Source organism: Panthera tigris, chromosome C2 (genome assembly GCF_018350195.1).
Source record: "Panthera tigris isolate Pti1 chromosome C2, P.tigris_Pti1_mat1.1, whole genome shotgun sequence".
NCBI classification, from domain to species: Eukaryota; Metazoa; Chordata; class Mammalia; order Carnivora; family Felidae; genus Panthera; species Panthera tigris.
Genome location: NC_056668.1, coordinates 152,399,879 through 152,419,065, shown reverse-complemented (window position 1 = coordinate 152,419,065; position 19,187 = coordinate 152,399,879). Strand labels below are relative to the sequence as shown.

The 19,187-nt window shown below is 49.6% G+C and overlaps 1 protein-coding gene across 1 annotated transcript in view; it reads right to left on the bottom strand.

Moving 5' to 3' along the window:
* Positions 1-18,257, bottom strand: part of TRANK1 (tetratricopeptide repeat and ankyrin repeat containing 1) — an 82,762-nt gene extending 64,505 nt beyond the window's left edge. The window contains exons 1-7 of the mRNA XM_007081031.3: positions 17,976-18,257; positions 14,547-14,673; positions 11,844-11,994; positions 7,679-7,797; positions 4,935-5,018; positions 4,550-4,688; positions 1,920-2,054 (exon numbers count right to left, since the gene is read on the bottom strand). Coding sequence (XP_007081093.2) covers positions 1,920-2,054; positions 4,550-4,688; positions 4,935-5,018; positions 7,679-7,797; positions 11,844-11,994; positions 14,547-14,673; positions 17,976-18,106 — 886 coding nt within the window. The 5' untranslated portion in view covers positions 18,107-18,257. The remainder of the gene's footprint in view (positions 1-1,919; positions 2,055-4,549; positions 4,689-4,934; positions 5,019-7,678; positions 7,798-11,843; positions 11,995-14,546; positions 14,674-17,975) is intronic.
* Between the last annotated feature and the right edge of the window lie 930 nt (positions 18,258-19,187).

Genomic DNA, 19,187 nt, shown 5'->3' with positions numbered 1-19,187 from the left:
AGTAGGGGGATCCGAAGTTCCCTCGTCTCTCGAACACAGCAGTGTTGAGTCCAAAGGACTTTGAACTGCAAGACCCCGGGTAGCAAAGTGACAGAGATGCCTCCAGGGACCTACCAGGACAAATTGGTGGACCATAGGTGCGTGACTGCAAACTGGGAGAGATACAATGGGCGGCAGAGGAACAGAGGGGAGGGATCCCCTTCTGCAGAGAGACAAAGAGAAGAGAAAGGGAGGCTGGGGAAGCGTAGGACTGGATCTGGACAAGAGAAGAAGGTAGTAAAATACACAGGACACCAAAAAAGACAATAACAAGTGCCGGCAAGGATTTAGAAAAATGAGAACTTTTGTGCGTTACTGGTGGGAGTATAAAATGGTGTAGCCACTTTGGAAAACAGTCTGGCAGTTCCTGAAGGGATTCAACATGGTTACCGTATGGTCTGGCAATACCACTCCTAGGTATCTACCTAAGAAAAATGGAAATATATTCCAACACAAAAACACATACACAAACGTTCATAGCAGCATTATTCGTAATAGCCGAAGGGTGGAAACAAGACACGGGCCCATCCACTGATGAATGGGTAAATAAGATGTGGTTCACCTACACAACGGGGTATTATTTGGCAATAATAAGGAATGAAGTCCTGATACATGCTACAAGGTGAACATCGAGAGCATGCTCAGTGACAGAAGCCAGTCACGAGACTGTATGGTTCCATTTGTGTGAGATGTCCGGAAGAGGGAAGTCCCCGGGCACAGAAAGTAGGTTAGTGGCTGCTTAGGGCTGGAGAGGTAGGGAGAAATAGAAAATGACTGCTGATGGATCCGCGGTTTCTTTTGGAGACGATGAGAATGTTTTCTAACCGATCGTGGTGACGGTTGCATAACACTGTGAATGTGCTAAAAACAGGGAATCGGACCCTTGAAACAGGTGAATTATATGGCACCTGAATTATATTTCAATAAAGCTCCAAACAGTATCTGTAGCACACCCTTTCTCCGTTTCCCCAGATGTGGGTTCCTGGGACGCAGTTCTTTGGGGATGACATTAGAGAAACAATCCTCGCTGGGCTTCCCTGGGACACGTTGAGGAAAAAAGACTACAAGTGCCCGGGACGTCCCCAACCAGAGCTCTCCAGGCTGTGTCTAGTCCACAGGCACGTTTAATTTTGAGCAGACATTTTATAATCTTGAGTTGTCTTATTTTTTTAAAAATCCATCTTTCCAGGGGGCACCTGGGTGGCTCAGTCGGTTGAGCGTCCGACTTCGGCTCAGGTCATGATCTCACTGTTCATGGGTTCGAGCCCCGCATCGGGCTCTGTGCTGACAGCTCAGAGCCTGGAGCCTGTTACGGATTCTGTGTGTGTGTCTCTCTCTGCCCCCGCCCTCCCTCGCTCGTGCTCTGTCTCTGTCTCAAAAATAAACATTAAAAAAGCACATTAAAAAAAAAAAGAACCAACTTCATCCTTGCATGCACCAGCCTCACTCTTCCTCGTGGCCTGTCTGGCCTTGGCAGGTATGGAGGATGCGATCCCCGCATTCGATTCTAAGTGGCCAGGAAGCAGGACCACTTCTGTGGTCTGGCTCGTTAGCGTAGATTTGGCATAAAATAAAGCGCTTATAGTAACTGTGTGATGAGGGAAGGAACAGGGCAGCCAGAGGCCCATATCCCGGAGACATTCAACCCCACAGAAGCCATCGAAGCCCAAAGAGCATGGGGACCCCAGCCCATCTTCCTTCCCTTGACCCGCATCTTTCCTGCATATAGCCTGCCCTCCCAGTCATGCTTAGGTCGACAAAAGGTTTAGCCCTCTTGAGCCCATCCCAGGAGGAAACGGGTAAAAACGTGTGGTCAGGCTCTCTAACGCCTGAGGTCATCCAGCCCACAGCACCCCCTCCAGCCTGGTGTCGCCACTTACGTTTGATGAGGTATCCTGGGTAGTGAGCCGCGGCAACGATGTGGAGAACAGTGCAACCATCCCCGTCCTTCTGGTTGATGCGGCCTTTCCACTCGGGCTTGTGGTCCATCAACCACCTGAAAAGATGGTTTTCCTCTGAAGGGAATTAAAATGAGTTCCTGATGTTATTTTCCACACACAGAAAATCAATCTGAAAGCACATCGACACGTACCGTCCTGAGGGAGCCAAATGGGGACTCCGACACACGTGTGCCACTCACCACGAGAATGGGAGACACAGAGTTTGTAAACTAAAAGGACGAGTTCTAACTTCAGCCAGATTTCCGAGCAGCAGAGCCCGAGACCAGGGTTCTTGTACGTGTGAGTTGTTGACAGGGAGCTCAGGAGAAAGAGCGTGAGGGACGCAGGGCGGGGCAGGGGAAGGAGGCGAGCAGAGATGTGGTCTCCCCTGAGTCGGCCTCAGCCTGACCCCACAGGGAGCTCTGCAGCGTGAGCTGCACCACGGTGTTGACCCACGAGGAGGCAGGGGCTAACCTTTGTGTCAGTCAGTCAAGAGCTCCAGAACACCTCTAGGGAGGGGGTGTGGTTGAGGGGGGAGCGCCTCCAGAGAATGGGGGGCTGATTGGCCAAGAGCAGCTCTCTGGCCAAGGAGGCAGCTGTGGAACAGCAGGTGGGGATGGGGGCACTAGTCGTAAAGAGGCTCCAGGCAGGGCAACGGTGCCCGTGTCAGAAAGCAGGTCAGTATCCGAAAAGGTTACCCTAATCAATACTGTTAATAAGACTGTTAATCAAGACTGTTAATATTTTTTAATGTTTATTTATTTCGAGAGACAGTGCATGTGCATGAGCGCACATGCAAGCAAGGGAGGGGCAGAAAGAGAGGGAGAGAATCTCAAGCAGGCTCCGCGCTCAGCTGGGCGCCCGGTGCGGGGCTTGATCCCATGACTGTGAGATCATAACCTGAGCTGAAGTCAAGAGTCGGACGCTCAACTGACTGAGCCACCCAGAAGCCCCGATGGGACGTATATTTAAAAGTTATTTTCCCAAGTTCCTTCCTTGGAGCTCCTGGGATCAAGGAAAGCCACACACTTCTGCCAACTCTTTGAACACGGTTTGTCACCACGTCAGTTTTCCTCTGAGAAACAAATCAGGGATAACCTTGAATGCTTGATTGTATTGACACGTGCCTGTACCCATGGGAGCTAACGTAAAGAGCAGACACAGCGGGGAATCATGACTTTCACAACCAGAGGCACACTTCTCTGGGCTCCAGATTCCTAGTTTAAAACTGGGAGGACTGGGGCACCCGGTTGGCTCCGTCGGTCGAGCGTCCGACGTTTGCTTTCAGCTCAGGTCGTGATCCCACGGTCGTGGGATCGAGCCCAGAACTGGACTCCACACGGAGCGTGGAACCTGCTCAAGATTCTCTCTCTCTCCCACTCTGCCCTTCAAAAATCAAAAATAAAAATTAAAAAAACTGGGAGGATTGGACCAAATTGCTTTTAGTCAGACTTTACTTTTAAATGTTTGATCCACCAGTCCCTGCGCAAGAATAAAACCTTTCATGGACTCCACAGTACATGAAATGGAAATCTGGTTAAAGGAAAGTGGGGACCCAGGTCTTGAAGGCCCTGCCCACCCCCCTCACTCCTTCATTCCCAGGAAGGCAATCCAGCCTAGAAGAGGAAGACTGTCTAGACAATTCTCTTGCCTCTTCTGGCTCTAAAACAGTATGGGTAAATGTCTAACTCTGGTGCCGTACATGCTTGGAAAAGAAAAACAAGCTTTTATCTTGTGTGTGCGTGCGTGTGTGCGTGTGTGTGTGAATGATAAAATTTAAATATTTTCAAATTGAACTCCTATAGCCAAGTGGTGAAGACTTAAAAAAAAAAAAAAAAAAAGAATTCTATGAAAATCGGAGTCCTTTAAAAGAACCACAGCAGACACTATCAACAACAGCCAGTGTTGAAGAGTGTTGAAGCGGTCGACTCTCCGGCTAGAGACAAAATGAACCCGAACAAGGGGAAAGACCACACGTGCCTTCCGCGGCTCGGGGAGCTCCGCCCAGCAAAGGCTGTCTGTCCCAAGGTCCCTCCTCGGGTCTCAGTGCCCCTGTGCTGCCAGGATCTGTCTAGGAACACAGAATCCTTTCAGCTTGGGCCCCTGTAGCTACTAGATCCCAGGCGAAATAAAAACAAGGCTGTCTGGGGAGCCCGGGTGGCTCAGTCAGTTGAGCGTTTGACTTCGGCTCAGGTCATGATCTCACGGCTCGTGAGTTCGGGCCCCGCATCGGACTCTGTACTCACAGCCTGGAGCTTGCTTGGCATTCTCTCTCTCCCTCTCTCTGTCTCTCCCTCTGCCCCTCTCCCCCTGCTCGAACCCTCTCTCTCTGTAAAATAAAAAACATAAAACGTTTTAAAACCAAAACCAAACAATGCTATCTCTCTGCTGCCTTTATTCATCTGAATAATCAAACCATTTGAATATTCAAATCGTTTGAACATTCCACCTTCAAGTGGCTAAATTCTGGCTAAATTCTGGTGGTTAAATTCAAGCGGCTAAATTCAGCAGAGCTCGGAGCTCAGAGCCGGGAGGGCGGCTTGGGTGGGGTGAACCAGAAGAACACTCACTTGCTTGGATACAGAGCCGCATGAGGGCATGAAGAGGGTATGGTCCTATCGTCTCGATACTCGCACCGATGGAGACGAGCCACTGCACTAGCTTGGGCACCTGTTCCATATTCTCGTAAAGCCCAATGAAGACATATTTCTGGGGGGGAAGAAAAACACAAAGGAAGAATCATGGAAGTCACTACATCAATATTAAACGTCAAGCCCCTTCACTCATAAAATTTGGGATCAGCAAAACCTAGATTCGCTGTGGCCCACGCCTGAGATCATTATACACAACCGATATGCAGTGAGGCAGCTGAAGTCCCCTTATCCAAGCAGAGGTCCCAAATACAAGCCCCAAGTGGCCTGACTTAAAACCGTATGTTTCAAGAAGCCACCTCACCTCAAAGAGACTCTTCAGTGATAACTCTGGGACATGGATATTTCGGGGTAGCCGGTCCTTTCTCGCTGACAGAAGTAGGAACGACTGGTGAGAAGGGAGAAAGAGAAAAACCTGGAATAATAATGCTCTCCACGTAGGTTATTGGAACAAACGTTACCTTCGGGGTGAAAACAAACGAGCAAAAACCAAAACAAAATACCCTCCAGTCCTATCTCTCTCTCTCTCTCTCTTTTTGAAATGTTTATTTGTTTTTGAGAGAGAGACAGAGCGAGCACAAGCCGGGGGAGGGGCAGAGAGAGATGGGGACGGAGGATGTGAAGCGCGCTCTGTGATGACAGCGGACAGCCTGATGCGAGGCTCGAACTCACGAACTGTGAGATCATGACCTGAGCCGAAGTCAGATGCTTAACCAGCTGAGCCACCCGGGCGCCCCAGCCCCGTCGCTCTTTTTAAGTTACGTGCCAAGCTTTACAGCCTGAGCCATGATAATCGAAGTCCTTCCGTCCGGCCGATGTCCTGCTCCTCAAAGCCTGCTGCAGACGGGAGCAGCTGACGTTAAGCAGCATTGCCGAGGGCAGAGTGGGTAAAAAAGTGATTCTCTGCGAAATTCTGAAAGCCGAGCAAGCAGAGGAATCCCATCCTTTACGAGCATCTCATCCCAATCAATTCTGTAGCACACGGGTGTTTCATAAGCCCCAAGTGTTTGGGGTCCGTTAGACCCCGGCGAGCAGAGCGTGCTGGAAAGGTCCCTACCAGCGAGTGACAGCTGGCTGCACATCTCTCCCCAATTCCACACCCGGTAGCCCTGTTCGTGGCTTCAGGTTGGCCATGGCTGGAGTACTGATGCTACAAAGATTGGCAAACACTACAAATCAGGCCTTTTTCTCGCAGACAGCCAGTTGTTGAACCACTGACCCAATCTAGAGTCAATGAACAAACTGAATCCCTCAGAAAGGTTAAGCAATTTGTCCTAGGTCACACAGAGAGGTTCCTCCTGAGATCATCCAGGTGTGCCAACAGGTCTGAGGGCTCCAGGTTCTGGTATGGTCGTGACTGGGGACCCGGGCTCCGCATCAGTCTCCCTCATGTATGCCCAGTGGACATGGGGACCACAGGGACTGGGCCTATGGCCACATCTTGTTTCCAGGTTCCTTCAGCCTGCTGCCCTCTCTTTACTGCTCACCCTGAACACACAGGCCCTAATCTCAGATGACATACTCAGGGTTCTAACAATCCTGATTGCTGACCCGGCTTTTTTTTTTTTTTTTTTTTGTCTCTGTTTCCAATATGTGAAAATGACCTGGGCCCCACTGCTGGGGTATTGGACCAAGTGCACCTGCCCCTTGGGCTGCCTTCTTGGGCCTTCCCTTCCCTACCTACCTGCTTTCTCAAGACCTTGGAATATGGGACTGAGTTTCAGAGAACTCATGGCTGGATTTTAGGGGATGTCCCATGAACCCCCTGAAACTATGTATACAAAGAGAACCCCATAGATTTCATTAGATTTCCAGTGGAATCCATGAGCTTTCTAAAAATTGAAGAATTCTGTCTTCTAAAGTCATTTGCCCTGCCTGGCTCTAGAGTCCTTATGGCTTGCCCTGGCTTTTAGTGACTTTTCTGGACTGCCAGGCTTTAGAAAGCCCAGCAGGCCCTTCCTGACCTAACTCCCATCCTCGGCCGCCTCTTTTCACGAGCACGGAGAGGCCACCATCAATGACAACGATGCACTGGGCACGTAGCACAGCCAGCTACCATGAAGCTCCATTAGCTCAGTGCCTGGCACATCATAAGCCCCTGACAAGCATTAGCTAATATTATTATTAGGCGTTCTTGCTCCAGTATTTCTAAACTTCACCAAAGCCCCGAGGGAGTAAGTTTATATCCTGAAACTTACAAATGCGGAAATGAGGCCCAGAGGGGAAACAATTGGTCCAAAACGGAAAGTGGAAGATGATGATTCGAGGAGGCATCTGTGTCACACCAAAGCCCAGGCTGCGGGTGCACTGGGCACCGGGAATCCCTTCCACAGATTCCCCGCCTCGGGCCGGCTCCTGCAGCCTCACTGCTACCTGCGGGCAGCGGTCCCTTAAGCCTACACAGAAGCGCTGGGGGCAGCACAGGCAGGTCTCCTGAGCCCACACTAGCAAATGCAATATAGAAGAGATTGCATGAGGGCACCTGGATGGCTCGGTTGGTTAAGTGTCCGATTCTTGATTCTGGCCCAGGTCATGAGCTCACGGTTTGTGAGTTCGAGCCCCACATCGGGAGGGAGTCATGGCGTGGAGTCTGTGTGGGATTCTCTCTCTCTCCCTCCTTTGCTGCCCTTCCCCTGCTCGCGTGTTCTCCCTCTCTCTCTCTCTCTCAAGATGAATAAGTAAACATTAAAAAAAGATTATATGAAGATGAACATTCCAAAATTTATTTTCCTCATTCCATATTACCATTGGCATCTGGACTTTACACTTTTGGGATGACCATGGAGACATAGGGCAAGGAGGGAGGGTGATACACGTTAGCTAATACTATTATAGGTGTTCTGAATATGTTTCCTATCTTTAAAAAAAACTGGCTAATTAATATACCTCAGTGACTTTCCATTTTTAATGATGTGTCAGTTAAAAAGTTATTTTGGCATCAAGATAAACAAATAATAAATTACAATCCCCCTCCCCAGTGCCAGCAGAAAGAATCTGTTTGATCGAGAATGTGCTTTTCCCACAAGAGAGTCATCTCCTTTTACTTACGTGCCATAATCCTTTCTTTGCCAACTTTTCTATTACAGATTGCCACACTTCTGTTGAGAATCCAGTAGTAAAAATATGATCGAAACAGGGCAAGAAACTTTGCAAAACAATGGGGTCGCCTGAAAGAAAGTTCCATAGTTTAGAAATTTTAACCCAGACAGAGTCTAGAACATTTGGGAAAAGGTCCTCCATTTAGGATCACACATAAACAAGTGGTAAATTAAAGATATCAGAACGAGAGGCATTCTCAGGCACCAGGGTGGCTCAGTGAGTTGAGCCTCCGACTCTTGACTTAGGCTCAAGTCATGATCTCATGGTTTGTGGGTTAGAGCCCCACTCTGACAGTGAAGAGCCTACCTGGGATTCTCTCTCCCCCTCTCTCTCTGCCCCTCCCCTGCTCACACATACACACACACACACACACACACTCTCTCTCAAAATAAATAAACTTTTTAAAAAATAAAAAAGAAAGAGAGGCACTTGCAAAGTAAAAGTCCTATATAATTGACTGAAGCAGCAATCATTTTAAGTTCAGCTATAAACTCAATGCCCCAAGGGTTAAGCGGTATAATGTGAGCTAATACTCACTTAGCTCTTCTATATGTGAAGCCCAGTGATATGTGCTAATATTTAATCCCTCAAACATACCGACAAGGCACTGCCTATTATCTCTACTTAGGAAGAAATAGAAGCTCAAAAAAGTTAAAAAAAAAAACAAACTCACTTCCCTTAAGAAAGATGTGACATCATATGAGGCATGTTAAGATACAAAACACATGAACATAAGGGAAGGGAAGCAAAACTAATATAACAGGGAGGGGGACAAAACATAAGCGACTCTTCAATATGGAGAACAAACAGAGGGTTGCTGGAGGGGTGGTGGGAGGGGGAATGGGCTCAATGTGTCAGGGGCATTAAGGAATATACTCCCTAAATCATTGTTGCACTAGATGCCAACTAACTTGGATATAAATTTAAAAAATAAAGAAATTATAAAAAAAAAAAAAGAAGAAGAAAGAAAGAAAGAAAGAAAGAAAGAAAGAAAGAAAGAAAGATGTGACAAATATTATCCTCACCCAATCAATGAGAAACAGAGACAAACGAGGCCAGGCTTCATGGCATATCACGCAACCAGTTAACGACAAAAACAGAGATGGGAACCCAGATCCACCAACTCTCTTATTCAACACACATTCTTCTAACCTAGTGGCCCAATGCATCTCATGATCCTCCAAAAGCCACATTTCTCAAACCCATGGGTGAGATTATCCAAGGAGACGAGGCAGGTGCCAGAATAGCATCGCACCTCCTCCAGGATTATCAATTTCCACAGATAGGTAACTATCAAAATAAATAGATGTTGCACAAAAGGATACAAAATTTCCATAGGCATATTTTTCAAATTTTAGAAATCGGGCCGTGGGCATCCATTCACCCTCCAAACAGGAGTCCTTTGGCATAAAAGTCTGGGATGAGTTGCCCTACGGAGTCCTACGACGTGCCGCTCTCAGGATGGGAGCAGAATGGAAACCGTCCAGATTTCTTAGGGGAGCAGTCGCCAAGAACGAACGGTGACTTTACAAAGATGCAGAAAAGACATGAGAGATCGAAGGGGAATGGCCAAGCCATCAGGTTCAGAGGAATGGGACACAGGCTCCGTCACGGCAGTGAAAGGGTGCCTGGAAAGCTGTGACCCATCAGCACTCATCTGGGCATCTTCCATTTCTCTGCTGGGGGACGTGGCTGTATCTACCTCCAACCACCCCCCACTCACTGCCTGATGCGGCTCTCACCCCCCATCTGTGCCAAACTTGCCAAAATCTGTGGCATGCTGGCCACAGACCACACAAGCTGCTTTCCCACACTCCCAGTGGGAACAGGTGGCTCTGTCACAGTTGAATTTATTTCCCCACCTCTGAAAGCCAAAGACCATTTGCCCACAGTTCTAACATGTGCCGTGTTTCACATCCTAACATCTCTAGAATGGGGACGCGTGTGACGATTGAGTTTGTCTCTTAGTGGCAAAGCATTTGTTTCACTGGCACATCTTAAATGGGTACAGTCTTAAATGTGATCAAACACAATATTTGAAAACAATGGGCTGGTCATTGGCAGAACTTTTAGACTGCGCCAAGATAAACACAGAAAGAGTTCCGTGGTCACTGGCAGGGAGTACATTACATTGTGTTACGGCTTTCTGTCTTTGTCTAATCCAGGCCACTGACAAAGCCGGCTCACGGGCCAGGTCATGAGAGTAATAACTCAAGGCGGTGACGCAGAAAGCCCCCGTGCGTCACTGACCATAGTGGCCGAGACGCTGGGCACCGCGGCAGCTTCTGTGGGACCCTCCATCAGCCCTTCCAGGCTATTCAGACAGCGAACAAAAATATTGCCTCCACGTATGGGATAAATCCATGCAAAACTCATAGGAAAGAGCACAACTCACGTAAAACGAGTAGTATGAATAGGGAAAGATCTCTCAGTAGCAACACAGAAAACTGAAGTCTGAAACAAGAGTGGCGGAGCTCTAAGTGATTTCTGCAAAACGATTTCGGTGTTTTTACAAGAACCTGAGCCACCCCAACTTCCAAAATACTTTCTAATGTGAAAATCAGTTTCATTCAAACTGCATACATCAGCCACAAAGAAACCCCCTGGAATTATCTCTCCAGGAGCCATTCAAATAAAATAACAAGGAGAAAGAAAGAAAGAAAGAAAGAAAGAAAGAAAGAAAGAAAGAAAGAAAGAAAGAAAGAAAGACAGACAGAAAGAAAGAAAGAAAGAAAGAAAGAAAGAAAGAAAGAAAGAAAAAGAGGGGGGGAGAAAGAAAGAAAGAAAGAAAGAAAGAAAGAAAGAAAGAAAGAAAGAAAGAAAAAGAGGGGGGGAGAAAGAAAGAAAGAAAGAAAGAAAGAAAGAAAGAAGGAAAGAAGGGGAAGGAAGGAAGGAAGGAAGGAAGGAAGGAAAAAGGGGAGGAAGGAAGGAAGGGAGGGAGGGAGGGAGGAAGGAAGGAAGGAAGGAAGGAAGAGGAAGGAAGGGGAAGGAAGGAAGGAAGGAAGGAAGGAAGGAAGGAAGGAAGGAAGGAAGGGGAAGGAAGGGGAAGGAAGGAAGGAAGGAAGGAAGGAAGGAAGGAAGGAAGGAAGGGAAAAGGGGAGGAAGGAAGGAAGGAAGGAAGGGGAAGGAAGGAAGGAAGGAAGGAAGGGAAAAGGGGAGGAAGGAAGGAAGGAAAGAAGGAAGGAAGGGAGGGAGGGAGGAAGGAAGGAAGGAAGGAAGGAAGGGGAAGGAAGGAAGGAAGGAAGGAAGGAAGGAAGGAAGGAAGGAAGGAAGGAAGGAAGGAAGGAAGGAAGGAAGGAAGGAAGGAAGGAAGGAAGGAAGGAAGGAAGGAAGGAAGGAAGGAAGGGGAAGGAAGGAAGGAAGGAAGGAAGGAAGGAAGGAAGGAAGGAAGGAAGGGAAGGAAGGAAGGAAGGAAGGAAGGAAGGGAGGAAGGAAGGAAGGAAGGAAGGAAGGAAGGAAGGGAAGGAAGGAAGGAAGGAAGGAAGGAAGGAAGGAAGGAAGGGGAAGGAAAGAAGGAAGGAAGGAAGGAAGGAAGGAAGGAAGGAAGGAAGGGAAAAGGGGAGGAAGGAAGGGGAAGGAAGGAAGGGGAAGGAAGGAAGGAAGGAAGGAAGGAAGGGAAAAGGGGAGGAAGGAAGGAAAGAAGGAAGGAAGGGAGGGAGGGAGGAAGGAAGGAAGGAAGGGGAAGGAAGGAAGGAAGGAAGGAAGGGAGGGGAGGAGGAAGGAAGGAAGGAAGGGAGGGAGGGAGGGAGGGAGGGAGGGGGGAGGAAGGAAGGAAGGAAGGAAGGAAGGAAGGAAGGAGGGGAAGGGGAGGAAGGAAGGAAGGAAGGAAGGAAGGAAGGAAGGAAGGAAGGAAGGAAGGGAAGGAGGAAGGAAGGAAGGAAGGAAGGGAGGGAGGGAGGGAGGGAGGAAGGAAGGGAGGGGAAGAAAGGAAGGAAGGAAGGAAGGAAGGAAGGAAAGGGAAGGAAGGAAGGGAAAAAAGGAGGAAGGAAGGAAGGAAGGAAGGAAGGGAGGGAGGGAGGGAGGAAGGAAGGAAGGGGAAGGAAGGAAGGAAGGAAGGAAGGAAGGAAGGAAGGAAGGAAGGAGGAAAGGCAGATTTCCCGTGGTTCCAACTTACTGCCCATAGTGGTAAAGACTCCCACAAGGAAATCAGCAATCTGGATCTGGTCCGGGCTGCCCTGGAGAAGTCGCAGACCCTCGAAAAACATTCGAGCAGCTTCGTAAGGCTGAAGCAACCTCAGCAAGGAGTAACCAGCCCGGTAGTATCCCTGGGACAGAAGAAAAGCAAACCCGTAACTCACCCATCCCTCTAACCAGCTGCTAAAAGGAAAGGCAAGATTGATGACATGGGGAAATGAGCTGGAGAGGTTTCACTTCTGTGTCAACACAGATTTCTAACAAGCACTGGCTACAGGATTTCCACGTTACGTTCTGTGCCACAGTTTTCCTGTCATTTTTTAACTGCCAAGAAAACATTCATTTCCAAATGCATGACTTCTACTGCATCTAACATAGGACAGAGCGAAGGAAGCGGGCCCGCTTCCAAGTACATGTGTGGCTTAGTTATTCACGCAACAAATCACAGCCCTGGCAAGAAGAGAATGAAAAAAAATCCTCCGACGACAGCGTTCCAGAAAAGAATGAGATTGTCATGTAAACACAGAACTTGTTCGCTGCTCCTTTCAATCAAAGTCAACACGACTTCCACGGGTACACAGCTGGAAAAAAAAGTTGTCATGACAAGCGTTGAGGTGTATCGAGCTCCACGTTATAGGCATTGTATACCGGAGGCAAAAATTGTTTATTTCTGTGGAGAGGAAAATTACAATGATTGTTGGAGGAAAATGGCTGACTTTTGCCTACATAAAATGGTGTGCCTTGAGTAGGAGCAAAATGACATTGCCTTCCCCCTCTTTGATTCTCTAAAGGAATCCACACCAGGATCTATCATGACAACATTCTAAGATAATGAAAGGTGTCCACCAACTGGGTTCACACAAAAAGCAAGCACTTAAAAATTCCACTGAACACCAAATCTCTGACTATTGATTTGTTTTCACCTTCATTTGAAACGTCATTAGATGACAACGAGAAAAAAAAGGGTTGGGAGAATGTCTGGGTTTTTTTCGCCCAACCCAGTAAGCTGGATACAGAATTCCCCGCTTCCTTCCCTTCCTCAGATTTTAGTTTCTTTCATCTTTTATTTTGGTGGGGAGAGGAAAGGGGTTCAGAATAGGCCACCCCAAAATATGGCACTTTGGCCTAAGGATTATCTTGAGCCCAAGGCATTTGAGATTCAAAAGATGTGGAAGGAAACCTTCCTGGAGCTCCCCTGATCTGAGTAAAAGCAGAAAGTCTAAGAAATGAGGACTGCCATAAATTTTCTCTCCCAGGGAATTTTTATGGCCATGAAGAAGACGGACATTGGCACTGAGCCGGCCCAGCGCTGCTAAACATTACTGAGATAGCCCTTCTCTCCCCTCTCATGAGTTTCCCCCACGTGTGTGCATGTGCGTTCCCGCAGTCCGCAGCCCCCGAAGTCTAAACCCCTCTCCTTTGTCTGTCCCGCCTCCACACTTTACCACTCTGTTAAAAATGTATAGGGGCGCCTGGGTGGCTCAGTCGGTTAAGCATCCGATTTCAGCTCAGGTCATAATCTCGCACTCCAGGCGTTCGAGCCCCGCATCGGGCTCTGCTGACAGCTCAGAGCCTGGAGCCTGCTTCGGATTCTGTGTCTGCCTCTCTCTGCCCCTCCCCCGCTCCCACTCCGTCTCTCTCAGTCTCAAAAATGAACAGATGTTTAAAAAAAAATTATTTAAGGAAAGGCTGAAGGTGAAATAGGCAAATCCCTCCCTCGAGGATGGAGAACATGCAGGTCAAAACCCCTCGCCCCTTCCCACTGTTCCGTACACAAAACGCAGATCCCTGAGAAGACAACACAAACTCTTATGTCCTGAGTGCCAACAACTCGAACCAAGGTCTCCTTAATCCTTGAAGCGACTCTGAGACCTAAGCAGCCACTCCCTACACAGTGGGGGAAAGGAAGGCTTAAGGAAGGAAACCCATTTCCTCCCATGCTGAAACCAGTCTGCCGCACAGCAGAGCAGCGGGGAGAAAGGCCTACGCGTTTCTGACCTTGGAGCCTCGCCATAAATGGTCCGTATCACTCACGTGACACTTAATTGTCTGTGCCTCAGATGGCTCCAGAATGGCAACTCCTTTATGGTCTCCGATTTTGCTTTTTGTCCTCTCCCCAACTTGACCGAGAGTTACTCAACAGCTGGGCTGGCGTCTCCCTGGCCTTTTGCTCACCCTGAGGCAGGAAGAACTCGAAGACTGACAGCATTTTAGCTGCGGAAAACGATCAAATACTCATTTAAATACTCATTTACCGATCTTTGTTAACCCCTGGTGGGGGGGTGGGGGTGGGGGTGGATTGCTGGCCATTCGAACCTCCCCCCACCCCCATCCCTCCAACGGAGCTGATTTCCAAGTAAGAAGTGCTTCGGAAGAAGTAATCGGTGCCATGTGGGTCCGCCCAGCTTGCACCTGCAACACAGCTTAGCTCAAATGAAACTCGGAAACATCAAAGTACACTTCGGACTACGAGTAGTGGTGAAACTACATCAGAGCACAACGAGCTCCACCTGCAAGGGCATTGCCACACCTGGCCCTCACTGTTCCCGGTCTTCTCCAGACAGGCTCGCACGCCCTACGGGCACCTGTGTGAAGTGCAAAGGATTGAATGAGATGCACTCCTCATATTTCCATTTTAAAAAGAAGGGAGGAAGGAGGCAGGGCCCCCCAGCTGTCCCCGTACCTTCACGTAGGTTGGATCCCACTGGAGACATTCCTTGGCCGCCACAAAGGCCTCATTCCATTTCCCGAGGCTGTAAAATGCACCGGATTTGTTGCACAGCAGGACGGCCAGCTCCCTGGGGGGAACCCTGTCAGAAAGAACCAACCGGTGGTCAGTAGAGCCCGAGCCATCTTTCTGCAAATGCAGAAAACCACCTTGAGGTCACAATTCTGGGGCTGACTGCCACCATCACCAGCTAAGGTCCCAATTACACCGATCACATCTGACCCCCCAGCCCCCAGAAATCCCGGGGCATTGGCAAAGTGCAACCACTCCCAAATCCTCTGCTCCTTTTCATGACAGATGTTCTCAACACCTTGGTTCTACCTCTGACTGATCTCCAGGATCTTTTCATTTTTTAGAGACCGTTGGTGAAGCTTCTGTGAAAATGGTGACTGGTCCTGGGGCGCTGGGGTGGCTCAGTCAAGTGTCCGACTTCAGCTCAGGTTACACTCTCACAAGTCATGGGTTTGAGCCCCACATCAGGCTCTGTGCCGACAGCTCGGAGCCTGCTTTGGATTCTGTGTCTCCCTCTCTCTCTGCCCCTCCCCTGATCATGCTCTGTCTCTGTCTCTGTCTCTCAAAAATAAGTAAGTGTTAAAAAAAAAATTTTTTTTTTAAAGTTAGGTGATGCAGATAAGCACAAATAAAAAGCAAAGTAAACATCACCTCTACAACTGCCCCATCGTCAGTGCTTTGTTTCCGGCTTCTGTCCCCTTAAGTTGAAGGGATGAGGCCCCAGAGGTGCACAGAAGAGGCAGTGGGGCAGTCAGTGGGTGATCGATCAGCAGGGGCTGACTGCAGGTGTCCCGCCCAGATAACCTAGGCCGTGCAGCCATCCACAGCTGCAGTGAGCACTGGCTGCCACTAGGGGCTCCCATGGCCCTGTTCTCCAGATTCGCCCTCAACCTAACGGGAGCTGCCCTCTCCCCGGGAAGTTGTGCCCCTGGTGAGGACTAAATTGTGCCTCTCCGTCCATATGTCGAAGCCCTGGCCCCCCTGTGTGATGCTATTTGGAGATGGAGCCTTTCAGGACGTAATTAGGTTTAGATGAGGTCATGACGTGAGGCCCTCATGATAAGATTAGTGCTCTTATGTGAAGAGACCCCAGAGAGCGTCCTCTCTCTCTCTCTCTCTCTCTCTCTCTCTCTCAATCTCTCTCTCTCTCAATCTCTCTCTCTCTTGCTCTGCCGTGTGATGATGATTCAGAGCGAAGGTACCCATCCGCAGACCAGGAAGAGGGCTTTCACCGGAAACTGAGCTGGCCAGCACCTTGATCTCAGACTTACCAGCCTCAGAACCGTGAGCAGTAAGTTCCTGTTGTTGACTCCGCCCGGTCAATGGCATGTTGTTTTGGCAGCCCAAGCCCCACTCCTGAGGACAACTCCCCGGGGCCAGACAGCCTACAACCGAGGGTTGGCTGGCATGGGAACCAGAAGGTCAGCTCCCTGGCCCCAAAGTGGGACGGGCTCTGCAGTCCAGCTCATGCGCCAGAGCTCCCCAGGGGATCAGGCTGAAGCTGCCTCCAGAGGACGCACCGTCCCTGCTCGGAGCCCCTGGCCCTGCCCCATCCTCCTTCCCTCAGTCCCCTTCTCCTGAGAGCACTTGTTCAGCAAACCAAACGCACCTAAATCCCTATGTCAGCCGGCAGCGGCAGGGGGGAACAGTGGCAGGAAGGTTATGAGAGATAATAGGGGAGGGTCCGGGCAGGGGTCCCGTTAGTGGCCCCACGGTGCGGGGCAGTCTACAGCCATAACCGCTACACCCGACTGCCTGTTTAAGAAAGTCAAATGCTTTGTGCTCGGGGCCCAGCTCTGACACCGTTCTGATCTGAGCCGGGAGGGGCGGAATTACAGGCCCAAATCAATGACACTCAACCCACATCCAGCTACTGGGTAGACACCAAGGTGACAGAAGGCAGGAGGTGGGAGCCGGGATTCAGTAATTTCATCCCGGGGCATTTCCCGGTACAAATGTAGGCCGCAGGCACCCCACAAATGCCAATCTCGGCCTCCTCTACTGCAGCGGTCCCCCAAGTATGGTCTGGGAGTGTCTGGTGTGCCCCAAGACCATCTCAGGTGGCCCACAAGGTCAAAATATTTTCCCAACGATAGCAGGCTGAATAATAGTCCCCCAATAATGGTACCACTTGTTGGCCAAAGAAACTTTGCAGATGTGATTAATTTACAGATCTTGGGGGGAGATTGTCCTGGATCAGGATACAACCACAAGAGTCCTTATGGGAGAGGGACAGAGGGAGACGTGGCTGTAGCAGAGGAGAGAGTGACATGACGTGGCAGCACACTGGGAAGAGACGCTTTGAGGATGAAGGAAGGGACCACAAGCCAAGCCGGGCAGGCAGCCAGCCAGAGCCGAAAGAGGCAAGAAATGGGTTCTCCTCTGCAAAAGACCAGCCCCACCAGCACCCCGATTTTAGCTTCGGGAGACTCATCTCAGCTTCTGACCGCCAGAACTATAGGATAATAAACGGTGTTTTCAGCCGCTAAATTGTGGTCATTAGTCACAGCGGTAACAGGGGACCACGCATGTGTCTTTTTCACACGTTCTCTCCCATGTGTGCGGGGAATCTTCCAGAGGCTACACGATGCGTGGTATCACAGTGGATTGAACGCAGAAGCAGATACGAGAAGTCGGATGCCTTCTGTTGGGACGGACATTAAAGAGGTCTGCAAAAGTGAAAACTGGGCCAGCCACCCTTCTCACTAAATTTTCAGCTTTGGAAAACATACTTATTTTGCATTATAATGTGTTACTTCCGTTAACATATAATGGGCTTATTACTGATCTTTTCAATAGATGCTTAAAAACGTATTTTAAGCTTATCTCCGTTTTAAATTCAAATACAGGCTCTACTGAAAGCTACACCCTACACAGACAACAGCTCTTAGCTGTTAAGCACGCTGCGATAATAAAAATGTTTGGGAACAGGTCTCCTGAAAGCCGAGGGGGCAGAGGAAGGGGTGGACCTGAGTCCCCCTGGGGTACACACGGTAGCCTGGGGGTAAACATCACAGATGATCAAGAAAGTGAGAGAGATGGCCATTGAGAGAGGCTGGGGGCTGGGATCGTCCCAGGAACTCAGATTCCCACAACCAGACAGAAGGGGAAATTGTGCAATGCTTACCAACAGCGTCCTACGTTTCACTTTCTATTTCTCCGGTACTTGGTATTCTCTGTGCAGTTTCTGAGCTCACAGCACAGAGCAGATAAATAGGAAGTGGGCGAGAAAGAAAACAGAAACTAGGCGGCGTGATAAGAAATGAAAACATAAGCGGCAGAGTGAGTTTCCTTCCATTTGCTACAAAAAAACAAACAAACAAACAAACAAAAACAAAAAACGAAAGGTGAGGAGTAAATCCCAGCACTTACCCCCACGGATATAACTGCAGGAGAATCTGGATGGCCTCATCATACTTTCTGATGGCCAGAGAGAAGTTCCCGTTCTTAAGAACTTGGTTGCCAGATTCTTTCAACAGCTCAGCGTAAGCTGTGGGGTCCATCCTGTGAGCAGAGAGACGGGGTGGGGGGAAAAGGCTGGCGGCCCGGCCGCTCTCCCTTCACGTCTGCATTGCTGACTGTGTGGAGAGGCACTTGGTTCATTCTGGCCCCACCCACCTGCCAAGCACATCCTGACAACACCCCTCACCACCAGGGGACCACACGGGGCTCTTCTTTTTCCGACCTCAGTGGCAGCAGCCGGGGTGGGGGGGGGGGGAAGGGGGGGTGGGGTGGATTCCATTTATTCTGTGCTAATGGCCCGGCCAGGCACTGAGTGGTGAGGCTGCTTCTGCCCACAAGACGACTGACACCTGGCAGGTCGTGTGTGCCCCAGAAGCGGCGGCTGTTCCCGAAACTGGCACTGTTGTTACCTTCTTCTTTACCCACCACCACGGCCCCCGTAAGGAGGCGCTGTCCCCACGGTGCAGAGGCGGAAACTGAGGCTCCTGGAGGTTCAAGTCACCTGCCCCCGGTTCCGACCCGATGGCCAAGTTTCTGCTCCTGACCACTGCACCGCATCGACTACTGGTAGCGGCGAAACTCAGTGGATAGCCCTCCCATCCTCTTGGAAGGGGGGAAAGGTCTAGAGGCCTCCATATACGAGGGGTTAGGACACAGGGCCACAGCCACTGCCTCTTCCGCCCTCTCCCCTTTCTCAAACACTCTAATATAATCCCCAGAGTATTTGTCCCCGAGATTACTTCTTGCAGGTCGTACCTTCTGTCTTACTTTGTCGCCCTACAGACTAGCATATGAGGGCCATTTAAATATTCATGGTGTAACAGATTGGAATGCCAAACCCAGAAGGAATGCCAAACCCAGGCAACCCAGAAGGTTGCCTGTTACTGATTCTCTCTGATGTGTAGTCGGAGACAAGCGTCCAGAGCCTCACCTGCCCATGGACCCCAGAAGTGTTTGCTGAGCAAAGGTAGTAGAGAGGAGCTTGAACCCATAACCCCAAGATCAAGAGTTGCATGTTCTACTGACTAAGCCAGCCAGGTGTCCCAATATGGCTCTTTTAGAAATAACTCCCCGGGGCACCCGAGTGCCTCAGTCAGTTAAGCGTCCAACTCCCGATTTCGG